This window comes from Mirounga leonina, unplaced genomic scaffold (genome assembly GCF_011800145.1).
Source record: "Mirounga leonina isolate KUSES-001 unplaced genomic scaffold, KU_Mleo_1.0 Mir_128, whole genome shotgun sequence".
NCBI lineage: Eukaryota > Metazoa > Chordata > Mammalia > Carnivora > Phocidae > Mirounga > Mirounga leonina.
This window is the reverse complement of record NW_023270320.1, coordinates 25,856,466-25,882,392: the sequence shown is the minus strand read 5'-3', so window position 1 is coordinate 25,882,392 and position 25,927 is coordinate 25,856,466. Positions and strand designations below refer to the sequence as shown.

Below are 25,927 nucleotides of genomic sequence, written 5' to 3'. Positions count from 1 at the left end.
CGCCCCAGCCGCCCCCTCATAGGCCCTGCGCACTCTTCTCCCCGCCCCCGCCGCCCCAGCCGCCCCCTCATAGGCCCTGCGCACTCTTCTCCCCGCCCCCGCCGCCCCTTGCCGCTCCCTCATAGGCCTGAGCGTCCCTTCCTGTCGGCACGCCCTCCCCGCGCTCTGGCCTCGTCCTTGCGCTTGGTTTGAAGACTGGTCCCGCCTGCAAGTGAGAACCCGCGGGTTTCCGCTGGCGGCGCGGGCTTCTGAAAGCAAAAGGAGGGACGCCTGAACGCCTCGCGAGGCCCAGGGAGCAGAGAGGAGGGAGTCAAAGGCGGGCCTGACGCCCACTCAGACCTCCCGGAGGAAGGGGAGCAGGCCGCGACCCGCGCTGGTAATCTCTACTTCTCCTCTGGTGCCTGAGGCCTTTCCTTGGCTCACCCCCAGTTCCCTGCCCCTAAGTCCTCCTTCCCTGCGCTACTGCTTCCCCGCCTGTTTTGGTTCACGAATACGTTCAGACCCTGATGCAAACAAGGAGTCGTTTTCGCAGAATGTATCAACACAATCGAGCGCGAAATTCTGCATCAAACTTCAAGAGGTTCAGGGCATCCTTCTAAGTCAGGGATTCCCACGTTAAGAACCAGCCTGCCCCCAACATTTCTGTCTATTCGGGTATAAGTCAGGGGCCGTAGTGTGTCCATAAATAGACGTCGTTATATATATATATATTATATATACATATATATATGGCAGCCCTTTGTTGAGTGCTTAGTACATTTTTCGCAGCACATTTTCTTATTTTATCCTTTCAACAACTCCTGGAGGTAGGAATCCCAATCCCTGCACGGGTTTAAGAAAGTTAAGTCATTTGCTCTTGCTAAAAGAATTACCGGAGTTAGATTTGCATCCCAAGAAGAACACTTGGGCCTTTCTTAATCCCTCCCAAACTGAGAGAGGACCAGTGTTTGGCAGGCTTTTTTCTGCTGCGGTAAAACTGAAGACTAGGACCCCCTCCGAACCCTACCAGTGGTTCAGCGTGCAGTTCTTCATAAGGAAGGTGCTAGTATGGTTGCACAGATCCTATCACCCCATTGTGATGCCCACACCCCTTCCTGTGCTAAACTCTTACTAAAATGATACTTCAGTTAAAGCAGCAGCAGTGGTTTTCTGTTTTCCTGTAAATTATACTAATTAGTCTAGTGAAACTTTAACATAGTAAAAGGGTTGGCTAGAGGTGATGTCTTCTGACTGAATCCAGTTAATTTCTTTTTACAGAATTGTCTCAGAGGTGGCCGACTTTGATCTGGGCCTGGAAGAGGGAGAGGCAAGTGAGGCATTCCAGGTAAGAGGAATATATATGCAAGAGGGTGATTGTAGTGGGCCAGGGACAGGACGTGGTCCTTATCATTCAGTTGGTGAGATGCCTGAACAATAAGAAATAAAATGATTAAGTAGTTTCGATTCTGGAGACTGTAAAGTGGTTTAGAATCTGCTCTAGATTCTCGAGGGAGTTTGGATTTCTTGAGGTAAGCCAAAGTGTGAATTGAGTGATGTTCTGAATCATTAATGAGTGTTGCTATGGAAAGTTACAAATCTGGTTTTAAGGGTGATTAGTCTGGCAGAGAGTTAGGCTATTTGGATGGGGGATCCCGTGGGGATGGTAGAAGGGGGGAACTGGAAAAGAACAATAGATCACTGTAGGTTTTTTTATCTCTTACAGGAGATTTCTGGGAAATTATGAGTTGCTTCTGTTCAAGCACTGAGAGGCAAAATGACCGAAGTGGAAAAGGTGAATGTGCTCATCTGGAATGTACTCTTATATAGCAGTAATACTATAAATAAATTTTAATCACATACTTTATTATGACTATTCTAGCAGTGGGAGAAATAGTACAAATGTATTCCAAGAGGCCATAAAGGGGATTATGTTAAGAAAACATTGCCAGGGGGCTCCTGGGTGGCTCAGTTGTTAAGCGTCTGCCTTTGGCTCAGGTCATGATCCCAGGGTCCTGGGATCGAGCCCCACATCGGGCTTCCTGCTCGGCAGGAAGCCTCTTTCTCCCTCTCCCACTCCCCCTGCTTGTGTTCCTTCTCTCGCTGTATCTCTCTCTGTCAAATAAATAAATAAAATCTTAAAAAAAAAAAAGAAAGAAAACATTGCCAGGAGCGCCTGGGTGGCTCAGTTGGTTAAGCATCTGCTTTCGACTCGGGTTGTGATCCCGGGGTCCTGGGATGGAGTCCCACATCCGGCTCTCCGCTCGGCCTGGAGTCTGCCTCTCCCTCTGTGATCTCTCTCGCTTTCACTCTCTCTCAAATAAATAAGTAAAATCTTTTTAAGAAAAAAAAATATATATTGCCAAATACCAGAGCATGACTAAATACTGGCACTGAACATATATGCCAGAAAGCACAAAATACTGATGAATATGTTCTCAGGGCAGAGGAAAGAGGAGTTGACTTGTGATAGACAAAAGAGGAAAGAAGCTTTCCCTAGAGGCCAGGAATCATGAAGCATGTGCTGTCTATTCCAGCTGGTCCTGGGACTCAAGCTTTCAAGTGTCTGAGCTGGGCAAGTCTAGGCAAAACCTAGGGAAACCAGGGCTACTGAGGTTGGCTGGCTGTGTCATCTCTCTTCCTCCTTCCCTCTGCCTCTTCTCCCACTACAGTTCCTCTAAAAGGACTAAGCCAGCCTTTTTTCTAGCCTGACCACCTTTAGTTGTAAAATCAGTATTGACCATGGTTAAACACAATGTTAAGAAATAACATTGTGGGCGGGGTGGGGGAGGGGGGCGCCTGGCTGGCTCAGTGGGTAGACCATGTGATTCTTGACCTTTTGGTCATGAGTTCAGGCCCCACATTGGGCATAGAGCTTAATTTAAAAAAAAAAGAAAGAAATTAACATTGTGGTGCAATGTGAAGAAATAAATAATAGAGCTCTTAAACCTATTATTTTAAAATACAACAAATATTTTTCTTTGGAACTTGGAAACTTACCAAAAATAGTTACGGCCCCTGTGTGAAAAGGGGTTTTTGATGTACAGTTATATAAAAGAAAGACAGCAGTCCTTCCCTACCAGGAATTAAAAGCATTTCTAAAATGGTGACCTATTTCTTATCCCAGGGGGTAGGGATGAGGAATACGATAGTCCCAAACCAGAATGCCAGATGCCTTCCTTGTCTCCATTTCCTTTGCTTTTGTCATTCAACCCTCCTGCGCCAGTAGTCCAGCCCCCAGTTGTCTTCTGACCCTCAACCCAGCTGTTAAAATTTTTGAACTGTGTAGAGAACATGAGAGCACAACATATATTGAATTCCTCTTTTTCCTCTGTTGACATTGTGGTTTCTTCAGTCTGGTAAGTGTCAGACTGGTTTTCCATTGTGTCTCCATGACTTTCATGTATGGTGTACATAAAAAATATTGGATTTTTTTTTTTTTTTTTTTTTTTTTACAAAATCAAAAGTTTTCCTGATGTCCGTGTCACTAAGTGTGAACATTCACATGGTTATTCTGTCAGTTACTGGCTAGGTACTAGAGCTACAAATCCTGTCTAACTGCATTCTGTGTTTATTTTCTTCATTAAGTAATCAGTGGGCTTTATTAAAAGTTAGTACATTTCATAGAAGAAAGTCAGTTTCTCACTTAGGTTGTCTAAATGTAAAGGATTTTTATCTGTATGCGAAGCAGATTAAAATAAACTGAATACTCAGAATCTAGCAATCTGGAGTCCTATGTCACTTTATATTGAAAAAAGCCATTTCATTAAAAATTATTCCAGCTCTTCAAACCAGTGAAATTGTATTCTGTTTCTAGGCATATCTGTTATGAAGATTATATTGAAACCTTTAGAATTATGTTTGTTTCTTGGTTTATAAAATATAATTTTCATGTGGATCAGGTGTAACAATAATCTTTCTTGGGTCTGATATGTTTGAAGTCCAGTGTGAAATCTAACAGTGTCATGATATTCTACCATCTCAGTCTTTTAGGATGAACCTGTTTTTCCTTCCCAGGAATATATCAGTTGCCATTGAGTTTGTGTTGCAAAGTTTTCTGCAAAAATTCAAGAGAATATTTATCAACTCGATAAGCGTAAGTACTGGAAAGGCATTGCCAGAGGTAAATAGGAATTTTTCCCTTGAATGCTTTAGTACATGTTGTTATTTCACTTTAAAAAACTATTATATGTGTTTTCTACATAAATTATGATATTACTAATGAAGATGATACTAAAGAAGAGGGAGACTACATCAGCTATCGATTTCTATATGAAAAACCAGACCAAAACTTCTTGGCTTAAGACAAGTTAATTTTTTCTTACAGTTCTATGGGTTGACTGGCCAGGTCTTTGGCAGATGTCACCTGAACTCACTCAGGCTTACTCAGGCATTGAATTCAGATGTCTGGATGATCCAAAACATCTGAACTCAATATACCTGAGAGTTAGTTGGTCTTGGCTGTTAGCTGGGGTAATTTGATTCTTCTCCTGATGTCCTTTTATCCTCTGTGAGACCAGAGTTCTAGCATGACAGTCTCAGGGCAGGACTCCCGGCATAGCCAAATCCAGCGCAAAAGCACTTACTACACCTCGGTTTGCTTCACACTTGTTGATGCGGCATTGACCAAAGCAAGTCACATGGCCAAGTACAGAATCAGTGAGTGGGCTCAGATACCATCTCTTGATAGGAGGAATGGCAGAGATTTTGTGGCCATTACTTACCTACAATGCAAGCTTTTCTCCCCTTCTAAAAGGCGATCCTTTTTTTTTTTTGTAAGTAAACCAAAATCCCAAATCATAAAAGTGTTTCCTGGCCCCCTTACCCTGGCCTGGCTAACATGGAAATATTGTGTGCAAACAAAAAACACATGTCATTAATAAACAAGGATTAAAAGACTGCTATTTCACATTGACTAATGACAAAAATACAGTCCTTAAATTAACAGACACAGGTTAAAATGTGTTTATTCCTATCTTTAAACATGCTTATGATTAACATAAACCAAAACTAACCAATATTGCAGTTCGCATTTATACACTGAATTGTTCTCCCAACTAACTATCGTGTTGGGACAAAAGAAGAGCAATGGATAGAAACAGAAGAAAAGGGAACTGCACAGTGGTGTCTAGAAATGAACTCTGTGCTAAGAAACAGCACAAGAGTGATGGCCAACGTAATAGCACTACTTGGGCAAGATAGATAGTGCTTGATGCAATAAAGTGGTTCTAATAAAAACCATAATGATACAAAAACCACTTATGTTTACATGAGGCTTTGTAATTTACAAAACGTTTTCTTACGTCCTATCACATTTATCCTCATGATAATTACATAAAGTGTTCAGGATGACATTGATCCCCATTTTGCAGGTAAGGCTTAGGGTGCTTCTAAAATCATAGCACTGTTAGATGGAAGAGCCAAGATCTAAAGCTACCTGATAACTAGCCCCATTCTTACTTCACATTAAAACTCCATGCAAAACTATATATACACATATATATATAGTACGTATATACACATAGTATATATGTTATATAATATACGTATATACATAGTATATATATACATAATATGTATTATATATAAAGGCAGTTAAGGAAATAACCATTACGAAATGGGTTTTGAAGTTTTACCAAAAAAATATATTCTGAACAAAGAAATTGATGTCCTTGTTTGTTTTAGTACTAACTGCAGAAATCTTACATGGGATACAATTTACTTTCCCGTAACTTCTAAACCAATGGAGAGAAAATGGGAAGCAAGACTGAAGCAAATTGAAGAACGAGCATCTCGTTATGAGAGGAAACCATTGTCCTCAGTATACAGACCAAGATTGTCCAAGCCAGAAGAACCACCCTCCATTTGGAAACTATTCCTTCGGCAAACTCAGGCTTTTAATTTTGTTAAAAGCTGTAAAGAGGTAATTTTCTTGTCTCCTACTTTTTTTTTTTTGTGAAGCTACTATAACTTAGGATTAAAAAAAAAAAGTCTGTTGTTTGTCTTCATTTCAATCCACATGATCTATCAAAAGAATTTAATTGTGATCTAAATATCACACTATTTTTTTTTAAGATTTATTTATTTGTCAGAGAGAGAGCACAAGCAGGGGGAGTGGCAGGCAGAGGGAGAAGCAGGCTCCCAGCTGAGCAAGGAGCCCGATACAGGACTCGATCCCAGGACCCTGGGATCATGACCTGAGCCAAAGGCAGACACTTAACAACTGAGCCACCCAGGTGTCCCTAAATATCACACTATTTACAGAAATTATTCCTATGAATTTTTGGCCATTTACTTAATAAATGAAAAAGAATGAGCCATGTAGTGACAATTAGTTTAAAAAATTTGTAATGATATTTTAAAAAGTTTTAATTGAAATATAGTTGACATAGTATATTAGTTTGAGGTGACCATGGTGATTCAACAATTATATACATTACAAAATGCTCACCATGGTAAGTCTAATCACCATCTATCACCAAAGTTACTATAATATTATTGACTATATTCTCTATGCCATACTTTTCATCATCATGACTTATTTATTTTATAACTGGAAGATTATACTTCTTAATCCCCTTCACCTATTTCTCCTGTCTCTCCATCCCCTTTTGCTCAGGCAACCACCAGTTTGTTCTCTGTATTTATGAGTCTATTTCAGGTTTGTTTTGTTTTTAGATTCCACATATAAATGAAATCATGATTTTTGTTTTTCTCTAACTTATTTCACTTAGCATAATATCCTTTAGGTCCATCCATGTTGTTGTGAACAGGAAGACGTCATTCTTTTTTTTTATGGCTGAGTAATAATCTTTTGTGTATATATACTGCATCTTCTTTATCTTTATTTATCAATGGACACTTAGGTATCTTTCATAACTTGGCTATTACAAATAAACATAGGACATATACTTTTTTGAATTAGTGGTTTCATTTTCTTCAGGTAAATACTGAATTATTGGAATTACTGGATTGTATGGTAGTTCGATTTTTAATTTTTTTTGAGGAACCTCCGTTCTGCTTTCCATAATGGCTGCACCAACTTACATTCCCACCAGTGGTGCATAAGTGTTCCCTTTTTTCCAAATCCTTACCAGCATTGTTATTTCTTGTCCTTTTTTTTTTTTTTAGATTGATTGATTGATTTTAGAGAGAGCAGGGTGGGGGAGGGGTAAAGAGAGAGGGAGAGAGAGAATCCTCAAGCAGACTTCCCCACTGAATGCTGAGCCTGACTCAGAGCTCCATCCCAGGACCCTGAGATCATGACCTGAGCTGAAATCAAGAGTCAGATGCTTAACCAACTGAGCCACCCAGGTGCCCCTATTTCTTGTCTTTTTGATACCAGCCATTCTGACTGGTGTGAGGTGGTATCTCATTTGATTTGATTTGATTTGATTTGCGTGTCCCTGATGATTAGTGATATTGAGCATTTCTTCATGTGTCTGTTGGCCATCTGTATGTTTTACTTCTTCCTTACCAATTTGGATGCCTTTTTTCCCCTTCTTTTTCTTGTCTGATTGCTGTGGTTAGGATTTCTACTACTATATTGAGTAGAAGTGGGAAGAATGGGCATCTTATCTTTTCCTCATCTTGGAGGAAAAGCTTTCAGCTTTTCATTACTGGGTATGATGTTGGCTGTGGGTTAGTCATTTATGGTCTTTTTATGTTGTGTTCCCTCTATATTCACTTTGTTGATAGTTTTATCATGATGTTAAATTTGGTCAAATGCTTTTTCTGCATCTATTGAGGTAGTCATCTGATCTTTATCCTTCATTTTATTAAAGTGTTGTATATGTTGATTTGTGGATATTGAACCATTCTTGTGTCCCTGGAATAAACCCTATTTGATCATGGTGAATGATCCTTTTAAAGTATTGTGTTAGGTTTGCTAATATTTTGTCGAAGATGTTTACATCTGCGCTCATCAGGGATAATGGTCTGTAATTTCCTTTTTTTTGTTGTAGCATCTTTGTCCGGTTTGGTTTGAGGGTAATGCTGGTGGCCTTGTGGAACAAATTCAGAAGCATTCCTAAAAAAAGAAAAAAAATTCCTTTCTCTTGTATATTTTGGAATAGCTTGAGAACTCTTTATTAAATGTTTGGGAGAATTCACCTGTGTAGCCATCTGGTCCTGGACTTTTGTTTTTTGGGAATTTTTTGATTATTGATTCACTTTCATTACTAGTAATCCATCTGTACAGATACTCTGTTTCTTCCTGATTCAGTCTTTATCCATTTCTTCTAGGTTGTCTAATTTGTTGGCATATATTTTCTTGTAGTAGTCTCTTATAAACCTTTGTATTTTTGTGGTGTCAGTTGTAACTTCTCTTTTATTTCTGATTTTATTTTTGAGTCTTTTTTATTCTTGGTGAGTCTGGCTATATTAATTTTGTTTATCTTTTCAAAGAAGCAGCTCTTAATTCCATTGAGCTTTTCTATTATCTTTTTAGTCTCTATTTCATTTATTTCCACTCTGATCTTTATTATTTCCTTCCTTCTAATTTTGGGCTTTGTTCTTGTTTTGCTAGTTCCTTTAGGTGTAAGTTTAGATTGCTTTTTTGAGATTTTTCTTATTTCTTGAAGTAGGACTGTATTGCTATAAATTTCCCTCTTAGAACTGCTTTTGCTGTGTTCCATAGATTTTGAACCATTGTGTTTCCATTTTCTCTTGTGTCCAGGTATTTTTTTTATTTCCTCTTGAATTTCCCCATTGACTCCATTGACCCCATTGATGCATTGTTTAGTAACATGTTGTTTATTCTCCATTTGTTTGTGTTATTTACAGTTTTTTTCTTGTAATTGATTTCTAGTTTCATATTGTTGGAACAGATGCTTGATAGGATTTTAGTCCTTTTAAATTTATTGAGACTTGTTTGGTGGCCTAACATATGATCTATCCTGGAGAATGTTCCATGTGCACTTTAAGAATATGTTTTCTTCTTTTGGGGATGAAATGTTCTGTATATATCTATTAAATGCATACGGTCTCGTGTCATTCAAAGCCAGTGTTACTTTATTGATTTTCTGTATGGATGATCTATCCATTGATGTAAGTGGGGTGTTAAATTACCCTACTATTATTGTATTACTGTCACTTTCTCCCTCTTTGTCTATTAATACTTGCTTTATATATTTAGGTGCTCCTATGTTGGGTGCATAGACATTTATAATTGTTGTATCCTCTTGTTAGATTGATCCCTTCATCATTATGTCATGCTATTCTTTTTTTTTTTTTAAGATTTATTTATTTATTAGAGAGCGCATGCAGGTGGGGGAGGGGCAGAGGGAGAGCATCTCAAGCAGACTCCCTGCTGAGTGCAGAGTCGGACAAGGGGCTCAATCCCAGGACCCTGAGATCATGACCTGAGCCGAAACCAAGTGTTGGATGCTCAACCGACTGAGCCACCCAGGAGCCCCTATGTCATGCCTTTCTTTGTCTCTTTTTATAGTGTTTAAGTCTAATTTGTCTGATATAAGTACTGCCTTTTTTTTTTTTTTTCATTTTCATTTGCTTGGAATATCTTTTTTCCATTCATTTGCATGGAATATCTTATCCCTTCTTTTTCAGTCTATATGTCTTTCAGTCTGAAGTCTCTTGTGGGCAGCATATAGATGGGGTTGGTTTTTTTTCCATTTAGTCATGCTTTGTCATTTGACTGGAGCATTTAGTCCACTTAGTCCGTTTAAAAGTGATTATTGATAGATATGTACCTATTGCCATTTTGTTAGTTGTTTTCTGGTTTTGTAGTTCTCGTTTTTTCCTTCTTGCTATCTTTCCTTGTGATTGATGACTTTCTTTAGTGTTATACCTGGATTCCTCCCTCTTTATTTTCTGTGTATCTGTTACAGGTTTTTGGCGTATAGTTACCACGAGGTTCATGTATAATATCTTACGTATATAGCAGTCTATAAATTTGGTGGTTGCTGATGTTCCAACACGTTCTAAAAGTGCTACATTTTTACTTCCCATCTCCGTGTTTAAGTGTATGATGCTATATTTTACATCTATTTGTTTTATGTATCCCTTAACTAATTTTTGTAGATATTTTACTACTATTGTCCTTTAACTTTCATACTTGCTTTATAAGTGATTGATCTATTTTTACTATATGTTTTCTTTGATAAGTGAAATTTTTTCCTTTCATAATTTTCTTCTAGTTATGTTCTTTTCTTTTCCACGTTAAGAAGTCCTTTTAAAATTTGTTGGAAAGCCAATTTAGTCATGAAGAATTCTTCTAAATTTTATCTGTAAACTCTTTATCTCTCCTTCAATTCTGAATGGTAATCTTGTTGGGTAGAGTATTCTTGGACATAGGTTTATTTCTTTTCAGCACTTGAAATATATCATGCCAGCCCCTTCTGACCTGCCTCGTTTTTGCTGAAAAAATCAGCTTACAATCTATGGGTGTTCCCTTGTATGTAACTAGTTGCTTTTCTCTTACTGCTTTGAAGAGTCTCTATCTTTTTATTTTGACATTTAGTTATCATGTGTCTTGGTGTGTACCTCCTTGGGTTCATCTTGTTTGGGCTCTCTGTGCTTCTTGGAGTTGTTATATTTTTCCTTCCCCAGGTCAGGGAAGTTTTAGGCTATTATTGCTTCAAGTAAGTTTTCTGCCTCTTTATCTTTTCTCCTTCTGGGGCTCCTATAATGTGATTGTTAGTGCACTTGATGTTGTCCCAGAGGTTCCTTAACCTATGGTTATTTTATTCATTTCCTTTTCTTTTCAGTGTTCAGCTTGGATGCTTTCCAAAATCTGCATCCTCTAATCTGCTCTGATTTCCTCTAGTGTATTTTTCATTTCAGTTACTGTATTCTTCAGCTCTGATTCCTTCTCTTTTATATCTCTTATTTCTTTGTTGAAGTTCTCAAAGTACATCCACTCTTCTTTCAAGTCTGGTAAGCATCTTTATGACCATTATTTTGAACTGTCTGTCAGGTAGATTGCTTATCACCATTTCTTTTTCCAAGGTTTTGTCTTATTCTTTTGTTGTAAACATAGTCCTCTGTCTCCTTATTTTGTCCGACTTTCTGTGTTTTTGTTTTTATGTATTAGGTAGGTCAGCTCTGTCTCCTGGTCTTCAGAGTAGTAGCTTTATGTGACAGGTGTCCTGGGGGCCCAGAAGCACAACCTCCGCCGGTCACAGGAACCAGTCGCTGTGGGGGTGTCCCCTTGTGACTGCATGTGACCTCCTGTCGTGCCCAGGCTGCGGCAGCTGCTTGTGCCCAGGTTGCTGGGCCTGGTCCTCAGCCTTCCTTGTCCGTCAGCAATGACTGTGGCCGTGGCTCCTCTGGGCGCCCTGCTGGACAGTCCTGGCCCCCAGGTCAGCAGACTCTAATGACTGGCTGTGACTGCGTGGGCACACGGGTGGGAAGAGCTGGTCCCCAGTGCTGTCGGCCCTGAGGCCTGGCTGGCGCTGCTGCAGGTGCGTGGCGTGGCGGGCTAGAACCTGAGGCCTCTGGCTGAGAGGACTGGCTGCAGCCACCGCAGCTCCTCACCTGCCTGGGGCAGGACTCGCTTTGGGGGGTGCCAGTACCAGCCGGGGCTGTCTGCTGGGTGTGGCCAGGTTGGTGTTGCTTTTTGGGGGTGCTGGTCCCAGCCGAGGCTGTCTGCCAGCTATGGTGAGGCAAGAGCCACGCTGGATGAGTGCCTGTCAGGGCAGGCAGGTTAGATGGGGTCAGTCGCCTGGGGAGCACTGAAATGGGGCAGGCAGACAGAGTCAGGACTGGCTCCCACCATTGTCGGGCCAGCTAGGCAAAGGAGGGCAAGAAAAATGCCACCCACTAGCGCTTTCGTCTCCCGAGGGAGCTCCTACCCCTATCTTGGTTCCTCTGGCACTGGTCTTAAAATTAGTCAATAAATCTTCCTGTATATAATCCAGTTGCTTTTCAAACTGCTGCTTCTGTGTGCTGGGTCTTGGACCGAGTAATACAGTGTGTTGGCCCTGGAACAGTGGGGTCTGTCTGAGAGTTAAGTCCTGGTGATTTTCAACAACCAGACATACTAGGGAATGGGGACTTGTTCTCAGTTCTCCTGCTGTAGGTCCCCAGGCCTGGGGGTGCCTGATGTGGGGCTTGATCCTCTTCCTCCTCAGGGAGGACTTCTACACCTGTGCTAACCGTCCTGCTTGTGGTTCTCCGTACCAGGTTTTGGTTCCTATTTTTGTTTTACCCCCTCCTACCCTTCTTGATGTTGCCCTGATTTTACATCTTTAGCTGTGGAAGATCTGTTCTGCTGGTCTCTGACTGTTTTCAGAGCAAGTTGCTTTACTTGTGGTGGTTACCTCAGTGTGTCCATGGGAGGTGAGCTCAGCATCCTCCTACTCAGCCTATTTGTCCTACTCTCACATGATGACATTTATTTGTTTATTTATTAAAGATTTTATTTATTTGACAGAGAGAGACACAGCGAGAGAGGGAACACATAATGACATTTAAAAGAAGCTGTGCTGGGGCGCCTGGGTGGCTCAGCAATTAAGCGTCTGCCTTTGGCTCAGGTCATGATCCCAGGGTCCTGGGATTGAGCTCCATGGAGGGCTCCCTGCTCAGCGGGGAGTCTGTTTCTCCCTCTCCTGCTCCCCCTGCTTGTGCTCTCTCTCTCTGTCAAATAAATAAATTAAAAAAAAAAAACTTAAAAAAAAATAAATAAAAGAAGCTATGCTTAGAGGAAGAATGACCATATCCATGGACTGAAAAATAATAGAATGACTAGATTTAAGTGGAGAAGTACAACAATACCCACAGAAATATGAGGAAACGAATGAGTGGAGTATGAAATTTTTAAGGATGAAATGAGGAGGAGGGAAAATTGCACTTAGCGCAGAGTCTGCTTGAGAGTCTCTATCCCTCTGCCCCTCCCTGTGATGCACGTGAGCTCTCTCTCTCTCTTTAAAATGAATACATCTTTAAAAGAAATAGTTCAATTTCATAAACTAGAAAGTGAAGCTATAATAGGAAGTCAAGCTGGAGTGATTGAAAAGTGATTTTTCTCCTTTTTTTTTCTCTTTTTGATCTGGATATTTGAATTGTTTCTGCCTTGAGCACGTATTACTTGAGTGAATAAAAATAAATATAATTAGATTTTAATTGGCATAGATGTAATAATTGTATTTCATTTTTTAGTAATAAAGATGTTCAAATTCCACTTTTCCAAAATTTGATAAAATTCTTCATGAACATTGCATAGCTACAGTTGATTTTGGATTTGTGCCTTATTAATTTTTTGATCTTCTAAAGGATGTTCATGTATTTGCTTTGGAATACAAAGTGGGCGATGGACGACGTATTTACCTGGTGACAACCTATGCTCAACTTTGGTTTTATTATAAATCCCGGTAAGTCTGTAAAGGACAACACATTAAAGTTACATTTCCTTCATCTAGTAATGTTTGTGAAATTAATTCTGGCTGAATTAACTGTTGTAGATCTCCATCCCCCATTTGGTTATTCCTTTAATAGTAGAATTGAATTCTGGAGCTTCCTTGTCATGGAACACTGCATGATCTTACCTGGTGCCAGGAGAAAAGTGTGCAATTGTGTGTGTGTTTTGAGTTCCTACGCATGTGATGACTCAATCCCCCATCACCTCTTGTTCAGATTACAAACCTTTTACTTCTGTAGGATGCCATCTGGAATTCACTTAGCACAGGTCATCATTTACATACCGAAGCAGTATGTATTTTTATTAACCCATGTTAAAGTCTTATCTCTTGATCCACATGTGAGCATTGAAAGCTCTTTGAAGTCAGGTGATTCAGAATATGTTTTTAGCCAATTTTTAAAATACTGTTTTCTTAATGAAAATACAAAACTTTAAAAATTCTCATTTATCAAATCCCAAGAATACATGTGTAGATCCTGAGATTTTGGTTTGAGAAAGAAAGTTCTTTTCTCAGACAAGATTCTTTCTATAATGACACCAAGAAAAAAGAAAGGTCATACAATGTCAGAATTCTGTGAATAAATAACAGCGTGAGGTTGACCATATTTTCAAATTAAATACTGTTACAGAATATGATTGTTACATCTTCTTTGATGGAGCTCTTAATAATATGATCCCTAAACCCACAGAGAGCAGTTGTTCATTTTGCCATGTCTTCATTATGCCGTAGTTATAAGTCATTCAATCACAGTTAATGCAGTATCTTGAGATACAAGATCAACTGCCATGATTTTAAAAAGGTATAAGATGTAAACCTAACAATCTTGCATTATTCAATTCAGAAAAAATCTCTTACACTGCTATGAAGTCATTCCTGAAAATGCTGTGTGCAAGCTTTATTTTGATTTGGAATTTAACAAACTTGCCAATCCAGAAGCTGATGGGAAAAAGATGGTTGCATTACTCATTGAGGTAAGTTACAAACTCAGGTTTTTCTCCTTATATCTGTATATCTCTTCATTCACTTATTCATTCATTCATTGAGTCCAACCTATGTAATATTTGGGTTCTGTGTTTCACCACCTTTTTCTTCTCTTCCTTTTGACTTTTCGTTTCATAATATGACTTCTCTGAGTAAACTTCTAAAATGGTCAGAGGTTCAGTTTAGGTCCATATATATTGGAATATTAGTATATCTATTAAAAATGGACTTGAGAAAGGTAGCAGTTTGGAAACTTTGTTTTTAAATTATATATTAACTCTCTATTACAAGTAGCTGACTCTGGTAAAAGTTAGGCAAAGTAATTTTTACTGTAAAAATTGGTTACTGAGATGAATTTCAAGAAAACTTTGATTAAAAATTGTGTCCTAATTTTTGTCCTGGAAGGAATTTTGGAAATTATTCTGTCTTACACCATCATAAATGAGGAGACTACGGTCTAGAAAAACTTAACTCCTATTTCAGGTCCAATAGTATTGGTAAAACATGATCTAGAAATACAGTTATCATTGTTTTTTTTTTTTTTTTTTTTTTTTTTTTTTTTTTTTTTTTTTTTTTTTATTTATTTGAGAGAGAGAGAATGAGAGAGAGCACATGAGAGGGAGGAGGGTCAGAGGGAGAAGCAGACTCCCCGCCGAGCAGGGAGCCCGATGCGGGACTCGATCCCGGGACTCCAGGATCATGACCTGAGCCGAAGGCAGTCGCTTAACCAACTGAGCCACCCAGGCGCCCCATTGTTTTTTTTAACAAAGAGAAAAGACTGTAATTCTAGTATATGTTTTTGATTTAGCAGTGTCAACCAGGAAGTTACTAACAAAAGGGATAATATGGGCTTGTTCAACTAAAGTCTGTTAATATTTGTTTATAAAATCTTTTAAGATTTTATTACATTAAGTTTTATTAAACTTATATTGGCTCTTGGGCTCGAAGTAGGTATTAACATTTATCGGTTAATTTTTCTTTTTTCCCTTTTAAAATTTTTTAAAGTTTTTATTTTATTTTATTTATTATTTTGAGAGAGAGTGAGCAAGCCAGGGGAGGGGCAGAGGGAGAGAGAGAATCCCAAGCAGACCACGCTGAGCACGGAGCCCGACATGGGCCTTGATCCCATGACCTGGAGATCATGACCTGGGCTGAAATCAAAAGTTGGATGCCTAACCCAACTGAGCCACCCAGGCACCCTTAATTTTTTTTCTTTTTTTTTTTTAGAGAGAGTGCATATGCATGCCAAAATCAAGAGTCGTATGCCCACCTGACTGAGCCATTGAGGCGCCCCTTAATTTTTTTCTTTTAGATGTTAACTATAGATGACACATTTTATAACTTTAAAAATATATCTTAAAATGTTTTTGATGAAGAGTATCTGCTGATTATGTTGAATCACTCTTTTTTTAAAAATTTTTTGAAAAATGTATGCAAATACTTTTAAAAAGTCATGTAATGTTAGCTTTCTCTTGGCTTCCCCCTTCCCTTACTTAGGTTTATTTATTTATTTAAAATATTTTATTTACTTATTTATTTATTTATTTGACAGCGAGAGAGAGATAACGAGAGCAGGAACACAAGTAGTGGGAGTGGGAGAAGGAGAAGCAGGTTTCCTGCTGAGCAGGGAGCCCCATACGGGGCTCGATCCCAGGACCCTGAGATCATGACCCGAGCCGAAGGCAGACGCTTAACAACTGAGCCACCCAGGCGCCCCTAGGTTTATTTATTTATTATGAAGTATAGTTGACATCTAATATTTTACTAGTTTTAAGGGTATATTAACATAGTGATTTAACATTTATATACATTATATAAGATTCACCATGTTAAGTCTAGTTTCCATTTGTCACCATATAAGCTTATAATATTAATGACTATATTCCCTATATTATTGTGCATACATCCTTGTAATTTATGTATTTTATAACGCAAGTTTCTGTCTCTTAATCTGCTTCACCTATTTTGCCCATACTCCTACTTCCTCCACTCTGGCATCTGCAGCTTGTTCTCTGTATTTTTGAGTCTGTTTTGGTTTGTCTTGTTTGTTTTATTTTTTAGATTACACAGATAAGTGAAACCATGTGATATTTGACTTTCCCTGTCTGACTTCACTTAGCATAATACCGGTGCTGGCAAATGGCAAAGTGTCATTCTTTTTTCATGGCTGAGTAATTTTATTGTGTATATATACCACATCTTCTTTTTCCATTCCTCTATCAGTGGATGCAGGTGTCTTCTGTATCTTGACTATTGGAAATAATGCTACAATGAACATAGGAATGCATGTGTCTCTTTGAATTAGTGCTGTTGTTTTCTTTGGGTAAATCCCTGGGAATGGAATTGGTGGACCGTTTGGTAGTTCTATTTTTCACTTTTTGAGAAATCTCCATACCGTTTTCCATAGAGGCTGCACCAATTTACATTCCCACCAACAGTGCACAAAGGTTCCCTTTTCTCTACATCCTTGCCAACACTTGTTATTTCTTGTCTTTTTGATACTAGCCATTCTGGCTTGTGTGAGGTAATACCTCATTGTGGTTTTCATTTGCATTTCCCTGATGATTAGTGATGTTGAGCATTTCTTCATTTGTCTCTTGACCATCTGTATGTCTTCTTTGGAAAAAGGTCTGTTCTAGTCCTCTGCACATTTTAAAAGTCAGATTGGTTTTTTTGGTGTTGAGTTGTAGGAGTTCTTTATATATTTTGGATACTAATCCCTTATCAGATATATCATTTGTAAATATCTTCTCCCATTCAGTAGATTGTCTTTTTGTTTTGTTGATGGCTTCCTTCACTGTGCAAAAGCTTTTTAGTTTGATGTAGTCCCAGTTGTTTATTTTTGCTTTTGTTACCCTTACCTGAGGAGACAGATAAAAAAAAATAATGCTAAGACAAATATCCAAAGATTCTTGCAGTCTGTTTTCTTCAAGGAGTTTTATGGTTTCAGGTCTTCAGTTTAGGTCTTTAACCCATTTTGAGTTTATTTTTATATATGATGTACGAAAGTGAATTCTTTTGCATGTAGCTGTTCAGTTTTCCCAGCACTAGTTATTAAAGACACTGTCTTTTATCCATTGTATATTCTTTCCTTCTTTGTCATTGAATAACCGACCACTTAATTGTGGGTTTATTTCTGGGCGCTCTGTTCTGTTTCATTGATTTATGTGTGTACTTTTGTGTCAGTACCATACTGTTTTGATTACTATAGCTTTGTATTATAGTTTGAAACCTGGAAGTGTGATACCTCCAGCTCTGTTCTTTTTTCTTAAGATTGCTTTACCTAGTGGTGGTCTTTTTTAGCAATCTCTACACAACTGGGTTTACCTGCTGGGTATAGCAGGGGGAGGGGCAACGGGAGAGGGAATCTTAAGCAGAGCTGAGTGCTCCATCCCATGACCTTGAAATCAGACCTGAGCTAAACCAAGAGTGGGATGCTTAACTGTGTCACCCAGGTGCCCCTGGATTATTTTAGATAATATAATCTTCATACATATTTTCATGGAGATTAATTTCATTTATTGGTTACTTTGTATAACAAGTGTGTAACCCAGTAAGTACTTTTCCTTTTGAGTCTCCATGTGAAGAGGCACATAAATTAGATTAACTCTTAACAGATGGTTAAGAAGTAACTGACTAATAATAGCTAGTGATAACATATCATCCTTTGAGTCAATGACTTAACTGACAAATTTTAGTAAGCCCCTTCTGCCAAATGGAATGGACTCTGGTGCTAGTGCATTTGTAAAACTATACTGACAGGCAACATTGCTCAAATAATCATATTTTTAACTTGTGGATTTTGTAGTTTTAATATTTAAATGTCTTAAATTTTTATTTGAAGTTTAACTTGGGAAAGTTAACTTAAATGATTAGGGTTGCTTTTCGTTTGTTTGCTTAACCTGCAGAGTCACTACATTTATTCTGTATAGCTCCGAAGTATAAAACTAGACTTTATTCATTTATCAAAATGTTTCAGCCTCTAGTAAGTGTCGGTGTGTCTAGGCACTCGGGAGACCATGGTTTAGCCCACAGAGACCTAGCTTCTGCCTTCATAGAATTTATAGTCGATGGGAGGATAACAAATTAGGATAGGCTTAGTTACCATAATAAAAAAAAAAGTGACTTAAACAAGATAGAGATTTTTTTCTCCCTCATGTAATGTCTGGGTATGCTCCATTACATTAGAGACTAGGCTTGGTTGCTTTGTTATTTCCTGAGGTGTTGCCTTTATGTACATTGTCCAAATGGCTCACTATCACAATATCTGCTTTCCAGTCAGTAGTACATGGTAAAGGGACGGGCATGCCTCTCCCCTAGAAGAGTATAACTGAGAAGTCACCTGCTTTCCTTCTGTTCACATCCCATTGGCCTCAACGTAGTCTTGTGGCCACACATTACTGCCAGGGAGTCTGGGAAGTGTGGTCTTTATTCTGGATGGCCTTGTATCCAGGTAATCAGCATTCTACCTCCACAGAAGCAGGCGAGAACGGGTAGTGAGGGATAGCCTCTGTAATGGAGAGGAAACCGAAGTCAAAATAATCACACAAATGAACATAAAATTGTAGTTGTGTAAGTACTGTAACTGGGGACAGAGTATGAAGGGGGAGTTGATGTAGAGAGGGAAATTGAGGAGGCCTCTGAGGAAGTAAGAACTTACTAAAGAATACAGAGAGCGTGGGAGGGGTTGCTCTAATAATGTAAAAATGACATGAATAAATACAAGTTATTATATTATATAACTGTTAGGTATCTAAATGCTTGGCAGTTTATAAGCATTTTGCTAATGTCAAGATAACCACATATGGTACTTCTTAGTAACTTCCTTTTGCAAGTGGGAAGACTGAGGTTTCAGAAGTGACTTCTTTAGTGGCTGCACAGCTAATGCTTTTAAGCAGGTGCATATGCCAAGCACTGTGCTCACTCTTCACTATCATCTTGTCATTTACTCCTAACAACAGTACCAGAAGTTAGGTCCAGTTATTATCCCATTTTGCGATGGAGGAATGTAAGGTTTGGACTTGACCAAAGTCACAGAGCTGGTTAGTGGCAAAGCCAGTACTCAAACTAGATCTTTCTGATTTCACATCCTGTGCTCCTATCCCTGTGCTTGCTGCCTTCTTACAACGGGTAACTGCCTTTGCTGTCAGCAGCGTCCAGCCCCAGTATTCTTGGAGGTGGACTTCGGTTCAGTGTGTGAGGAACCTTCCGAAAATTAAAACTATGAAAAATGGAATCGTGACTTTTTAACTCACAGATGATATTTAAAGAGATGCTTAAAAAGAAATATACTTATTGTGCTTAAAAAGAAATATATTTATTGTGATTTTAGAAGAGATTAATGTATAAGCTAAACTGTTAGAATTTTAGGAAGTCCTTTACTCCTGAGAGCCTAGGACTTTTTGAACATGTATGATAATTTAAATATGTCTATTTCTATACATCAGTAATTTGGTGAAGTTGTCACATAGTAAATATTCAGATAATAAAATAAAAAATGAGTTGGAGTTGTACCAAGATATTTGAATTTTCTCATGGAAAATTTTTTTTGAAATATTAATTACTTATATTTTACCTGTGTTTTTAGCATGTTTGTAAAGCACTTCAAGAGCTATACAGGGTTAACTGTTCAGCCGAAGATGTTTTCAACTTGGATTCCAGCACTGATGAAAAATTTAGCCGCCATCTAATATTTCAGCTCCATGATGTGGCATTTAAAGATAACATTCATGTTGGTAAGTATACTGTTTTTTAAAAAGTCATGGAATTCTGTTAAAATCCTCGTATTTTCCTGTTCCTCTTAAACTTTTGTAAGTATTTGTCGGGTTTTATGGTTATTAACCTGTCCTAAATAATGAGATGTGATTTTTCACATCTTCAGGATTTGCCTTTAGTTCTAGACCTACCTTCCTCTTCTAGACACATTTTAGATACATTAACTACTCAGGAGGTCCTTGGCATTAGCGACTCTTGCTAGAGATTTTGAGATGGCCATGCATTGCCTAGTACTGGTTTCTGCCCCAACAGGAGTCTTTTTAGAAGTCTTTTTGCACGAGAGGCCTAATTCAAGTCTCATCTGTGATGCCTCAGAGCTGTATTTCTTCTGTCCTTCACTTCAGCCTTGCCTTAGCCTTAGCCTTTAGTCCATGAGGACTGGGGCTTGGGCTCCAAACCACATCTGGAGAGGCTTTTTTATTGTTTATTGCTCCAGGCCGAACCTCAGGACTGGGAAAATGTCTGCATATGTAAGCCTGAGAGTGTAATCAGAGTGTTTGTCTGGAACTGGACATTGAGAGATGCAGGCCCAGGTATAAAATGAAGTCAGTCTGAGGGGCAACAAGTAGGTGGAATGGAAACGCTGAAAATCAAGGTCTAAACAGAAGCCCAAAGCCTGAGTGTTTATCAAAGCAGCAGTAGAGCAGAGTATTTCTAGGTCTAAATGGCAGATGACTAACTGAAGTTCCCGTGATAGGTAATTCATTTCAGAACTACATTTGTTTGATAGTTTCAGGGGTACCTAGGGGAAAAGGCATGAACATGGTCGCAAAAGGACTGGCATAGAAGTCAGGAACCTAATTACTAAATTAGAGTAATGCTAGGTCGCAGTGACCCAGTTTGCTGTGTATGAGGGGCTCCTATTAATCTCCCTATTTTGTGTTGTATAGTTGGATATTCCTTCCATCTTTCTTTCATCCCTTAGATATTGATAATTGTAGAATCTATCCTTGTCCCTCTGTTCACTCTATCCATAACCTTGATTATCATCCACTCTCAAGTCATCAACACATAGATGGTAATCAAAGCCTTAAGTCTTCGTCTTCAGCCAAGATTGCCCTCCTTGACCCATACAGCCAACTGCCTATTAAACGTTCCCACACAGATACTTCAAACTCAGCATTCCTAGACCAGATGCCTCATTTTCCCCCTAACCTTGCCCTTTCTCCTGTGATATGTATATCAGTGAGTAGTATCCATCATCTACCCAACTACCCAAGTGGAAATGTTGGTGTCATCTCTGAGCTCTATTTTCTCTCAGCTTATTTATTTATTTAGTCAGCTGGCTGGAGTGATCTGATTACACCACTAATGTGCCTCACACCCTTCAGGGATTGCTCACTGCCTTCAGGAAAATTCCAAATGTCTTAGTTTGTACAGAGGCCCGCAGAGGTCCACCAGCCTCCTCTCTCACCACCTGATGCTTGTAGTGTAAACCTTGACAGTGTTCTGTTTTGTTGTAATGCAAGCGCCTGACTTAAGCTTTGATTGCTGAGGCATCCCTTTCAAAGACAGCTATCTCAATAAACACCGTCAGCCACACACTACCCACTGAGGCTCTTTAGATTCAGAAATCTTGATTGATAACTGACCTTTTGGGCCTCTTGTTTTGGCTTCCTTGCTTTAAATTCCTGTTCTTTTTTTTTTTTTTTAAAGATTTTATTTATTTATTTGACAGAGAGAGACAGTGAGAGAAGGAACACAAGCAGGGGGAGTGGGAGAGGGAGAAGCAGGCCTCCCGCCAAGCAGGACCCCGGGATCGTGACCTGAGCCAGAGGCAGACGCTTAATGACTGAGCCACCCAGGCGCCCCTAAATTCCTGTTCTTATGTTTTAAATTCACCAATAAGGGGTGAGCCCAGGAAACCCTAGGACTCCACCCTCAACCCCAATACAAGCAGAACCCCCTGCCCGTGTATGCGCTCCCTACCCGAGAGCTTGCTGTGTGGCCCCAGGTATGCAGTGTAATTTTCAGGTCTTACAAGTAACAAACCTCTATTTTTTCCCCAAGTTTCCTGATGGTTGTTACTGAGGGGCCTCTTGCAGTCATAATGAGAGCCACAAGGGCCAGTCCTGGTACAAAATAGGCCTTCTCCCTCTGTCCTTTACTTAGCTCCTGCGGGGCCACATTTTCTCTTGTCCGTGGGCCTTTGTACTTTTTGTTGCTGCTGTCTGAAAAGACACACTCCAAGTACCTGGCCTGTGGAGACTCAGTGTAGATATCGTCAAATGAGAAGCCATTTCTGTCACGTCCCGAACGCTGAGACCCAGGGCAGCGTGTCGTCTGGGTTGCGGAGAGCCCATGGCTTCTCGCGTCCAAGCATTCGGCTCTTGCTGAGGTAGTTTTCTGTGTTGTTGTTTTGGCTTCTTTATTTCCGTGCTACTTAATAATGTTTTAGGCAGGGACAGTTTCTTACTCACTTTTCATTTCCAGAGCTTGGTACTACGTAATGGTATCTTCATCAATAGTATTAGTGATGGCGCAGACTGCAGGAGCCGTACAATGCAAGCAGGCATTTGATAAGGACGCGCTGAATCGAAGACTGCTAAGTGGGCTCTAGCACCAGGCTCTCCACTCTTCGGAGTTTTAAGCAAGATATTTCTTTGATTCTGTTCACTCCTCGTAGTCTGCTCTACGGCTCCTTGGCCGCAAGGCTAAACCTTGAGATTGGTTGTTTGGGAAGATGGGAGAGTAGCAGTGTGTCAGGTAATTGGCAGTCTCTGCTGCAGATGTCTTCTGAAAGCAGATGACGTTCAAGCTGGCTTTGAATCCGGTTCCCTCGCAGAAGCAAAGTCAGAAAGGCTTTACTGGCAGGACAGCGTACACAGAAGTATGGAGACAGAAGTGTGAGGCTAACCTGGGGGTGCGGGGGCAGAGGGTGGCCGAAACTTCCTTCCTCCAGAATTAGGAACCGCCAGGACCGGGAGATGACAGAATTAGTCCAAGATTTCCCCTTCAGTTTCCATCCCTCCATGTATGTCTTGGTGACACTTCTAGCGCCCATTGTCAGCCTTCCAGAAAGTAGAATTAGAGTAAGCGTAAGCGATCAGAGAATGTTTGCAAAAAGTGAAATTTGATCTGCCTAAAATACACCTTTGCCAGCCTGTAGGAGGACCTGAAATTCCTAGGATTGACAGATTCTTTTGAGTTATCTGCAGCCAGTGAAATGCCTGTCCCCACATTAATGATGAGGGCGAGCCTGTTAAGAATGGGGGAGGGAAGTAGAAAGCAGAGTTTACTGGAAGCCTATGTTGGACTTCATGCTGCTGAAACTGTCATTGTTGTGTCCTGGCTAAGTCAGCTCCCTGCCAAAGATTAGAGGCCCCCCTGGCCTGCTGAGCGCAATGGCTACCTTCCCAAGTGGTTCTGCAGCCCTGCCTTCACTTCTCGCACGGCCTCCAGTCAAGTAGATGTGATTTTACATTTCCGGAAACATTAACCTTATCAATTTATGTTCGTATTGCTTTGTTGTCCTGCGCTACATCATGATTTCTTTTTACTCAGTATTTACCCTCAGTTCCCTCATTCCAGATTTAATCATGCCTGTATATCACTGCAAGGATCACGCTTTTGCTTTCATTTTGATGTATCGTGTTTTATGAGCTACTGGGTTTGTTTCGTTGAGCAGAGAGTAATTAATTTGGAGAGAGAGAATTTTGAATTTAGAGCATCTCTATTTAAAAGTTTAAGCTGTCTGGTAAATAAAGTGACAAACCCAGACAATAGCAGTTTTAGAAATTAAAATCAAGTTTCTCTGACAACACGGCGTTTCTCCAGTATTGTTCTATATGAAGCAACTTAACCAAATTCTCGCTTGATTTTATGGTATAAGTAATACATGAGAGTTAAAGAAGTTCTGGATTGTCGTATCTTCTTTTCTTGGTAAAGACAGGACCTCTAGTAGTTAGAGCTCTTAGAGTAAGTGTTGAAATACAGTACATGTATTTAATTGCTTGCCATCTGGGCTTCACTTATGATGCCACAGCCCATCTGGTGACCGATGAGAGGGTGAGGCACGAGGAACAACAGTTGTGGAGGTGATGGCTGTGAATGTCAGGGCGCCCAGGGCGTATTCTGACAGGCAAAGGAGCGAGAAGCAGCTCTGCAGAACTTTGCTGACATTCTGACTCAAGTGTTAATGTGCATTATCTCGGCAGCACTCTTGATGCATATAAACCTTTCATTCTTTAACCCATTAATTGTCAAGATAAGTTCTACTCAATTTATATTGATAAAAGTGGTGCTCTCGGGGCACCCGGGTGGGTGGTTCAGGTCGTGATCTGGGGTTCTGGGATGGAGCCCTGAGGCATCAGGCTCCCTGCTCAGCAGGGAGTCTGCTTCTCTCTCGCCCCCTCACCCCGGCTCATGCTTTCTCTCGCGCGCTCTGCTCTCTCTCAAATAAATAAAATATTTAAAAATAAGAATAAAAAAATAAAAGTGGTGCTTTCTTGGTGACAGTATGTTAGGGTCAGGCTCATACTAGCAACATTGACACTCATCTTCTCAAACCAACCTTCCTTGCTAAGATGATTTATTTACTTATTTTTAATTTTTACAATGGAATAAGATAAAATTGTTTTAAAATAACAGTAATTAGAGAATCTTGCAGGTCAAGTCACTGGGCAGTTGTCTTTTTTTTTTTTTTTTTTTCAAATTTTTATTTAAATTCTAGTTAGTTAACATATAGTGTAATATTGGTTTCAGGAGAATTTAGTGATTGATCCTTCACTTACATACAACACCCAGTACTCATCACAAGTGCCCTCCTTAACACCCATCACCCATTTAGCCCATTGCCCACCCACCTCCCTCCATCAACCCTCAGTTTGTTCTCTCTTGTTAAGAGTCTCTTATGTTTTGCTTCCCAGCCTCTTTTTTTTCCCCCTTCCCATATGTTCATCTGTTTTGTTTCTTAAATTCCACATATGAGTGAAATCGTATGGTATTTGTCTTTCTCTGATTGACTTATTTCACCTAGCACAATATACTCTAGCTCCATCTATTCATTGCAAATGGCAAGATTTCATTCTTTTCAATGGCGCGCGTGCCACATCTTTATCCATTCATCAGACAGTGGACACTTGGGCTCTTTCCATAGTTTGGCTATTGTTGATAATGCTGCTATAAACATCAGGGTGCATGTACCCCTTCGAATCTGCATTTTTGTATTCTTTGGGTAAATACCTAGTAGTACAGTTGCTGAGTCACAGGGTATTCTATTTTTAATTTTTTGAGGGACCTCCATACTGTTTTCCAGAGTGGCTGCCCAGTTTGCATTCCCACCAACAGTGTAAGAGGGTCCCCTTTTCTCCAAATCCTTGCCAAGATCTGTTGTTTCCTGACTTGTTAATTTTAGCCATTCTGACTGGTGTGAGGTGGTATCTCATTGTGGTTTTGATTTGTATTTCCCTGATGATGACTCACGTAGAGCATCTTTTCATAGGTCTTTTAGCTATCTGGATATCGTTTTTGGAAAAATGTCTATTCATCTACCCATTTCTTAACTGGATTATTTCTTTTTGTTTTTTAAAGATTTATTGTTTTGAGAGTGAGAGAGCGATTAGGGGGAGGAGCAGAGGGAGAAAATCCTCGAGCAGACTCCCCACTGAGCACAGAGCCTGACACGGGGCTCAATCCCAGGATTCTGAGATCATGACTTGAGCCAAAACCAAGAGCTAGATGCTCAACCAACTGAGCCACGCAGGCGCCCCTGGATTACTTGTTTTTTGGATACTGGGTTTGATAAGTTCTTTATAGACTTTGGATACTAACTAACCCTTCATTGGATATGTCATTTGCAAATATCTTCTCCCATT

At 39.7% G+C, this 25,927-nt stretch overlaps 1 protein-coding gene across 5 annotated transcripts in view; it reads left to right on the top strand.

The window, feature by feature from the left end:
- Positions 1-155: 155 nt before the first annotated feature.
- The window catches only part of PRIMPOL (primase and DNA directed polymerase), a 53,071-nt gene continuing 27,299 nt past the window's right edge, over positions 156-25,927 (top strand). For 3 of the 5 annotated variants that reach the window (XM_035004261.1, XM_035004257.1, XM_035004256.1), the window contains exons 1-4: positions 5,553-5,899; positions 13,210-13,307; positions 14,197-14,326; positions 19,924-20,071. In XM_035004261.1, the coding sequence (XP_034860152.1) occupies positions 5,594-5,899; positions 13,210-13,307; positions 14,197-14,326; positions 19,924-20,071 (682 nt within the window). In that variant the 5' untranslated portion in view covers positions 5,553-5,593. Of the gene's footprint in view, positions 377-1,257; positions 1,325-1,702; positions 1,772-3,961; positions 4,073-5,552; positions 5,900-13,209; positions 13,308-14,196; positions 14,327-19,923; positions 20,072-25,927 lie in introns of those variants that run through there. The other 2 variants (XM_035004260.1, XM_035004258.1) reach the window with 2 other exon arrangements.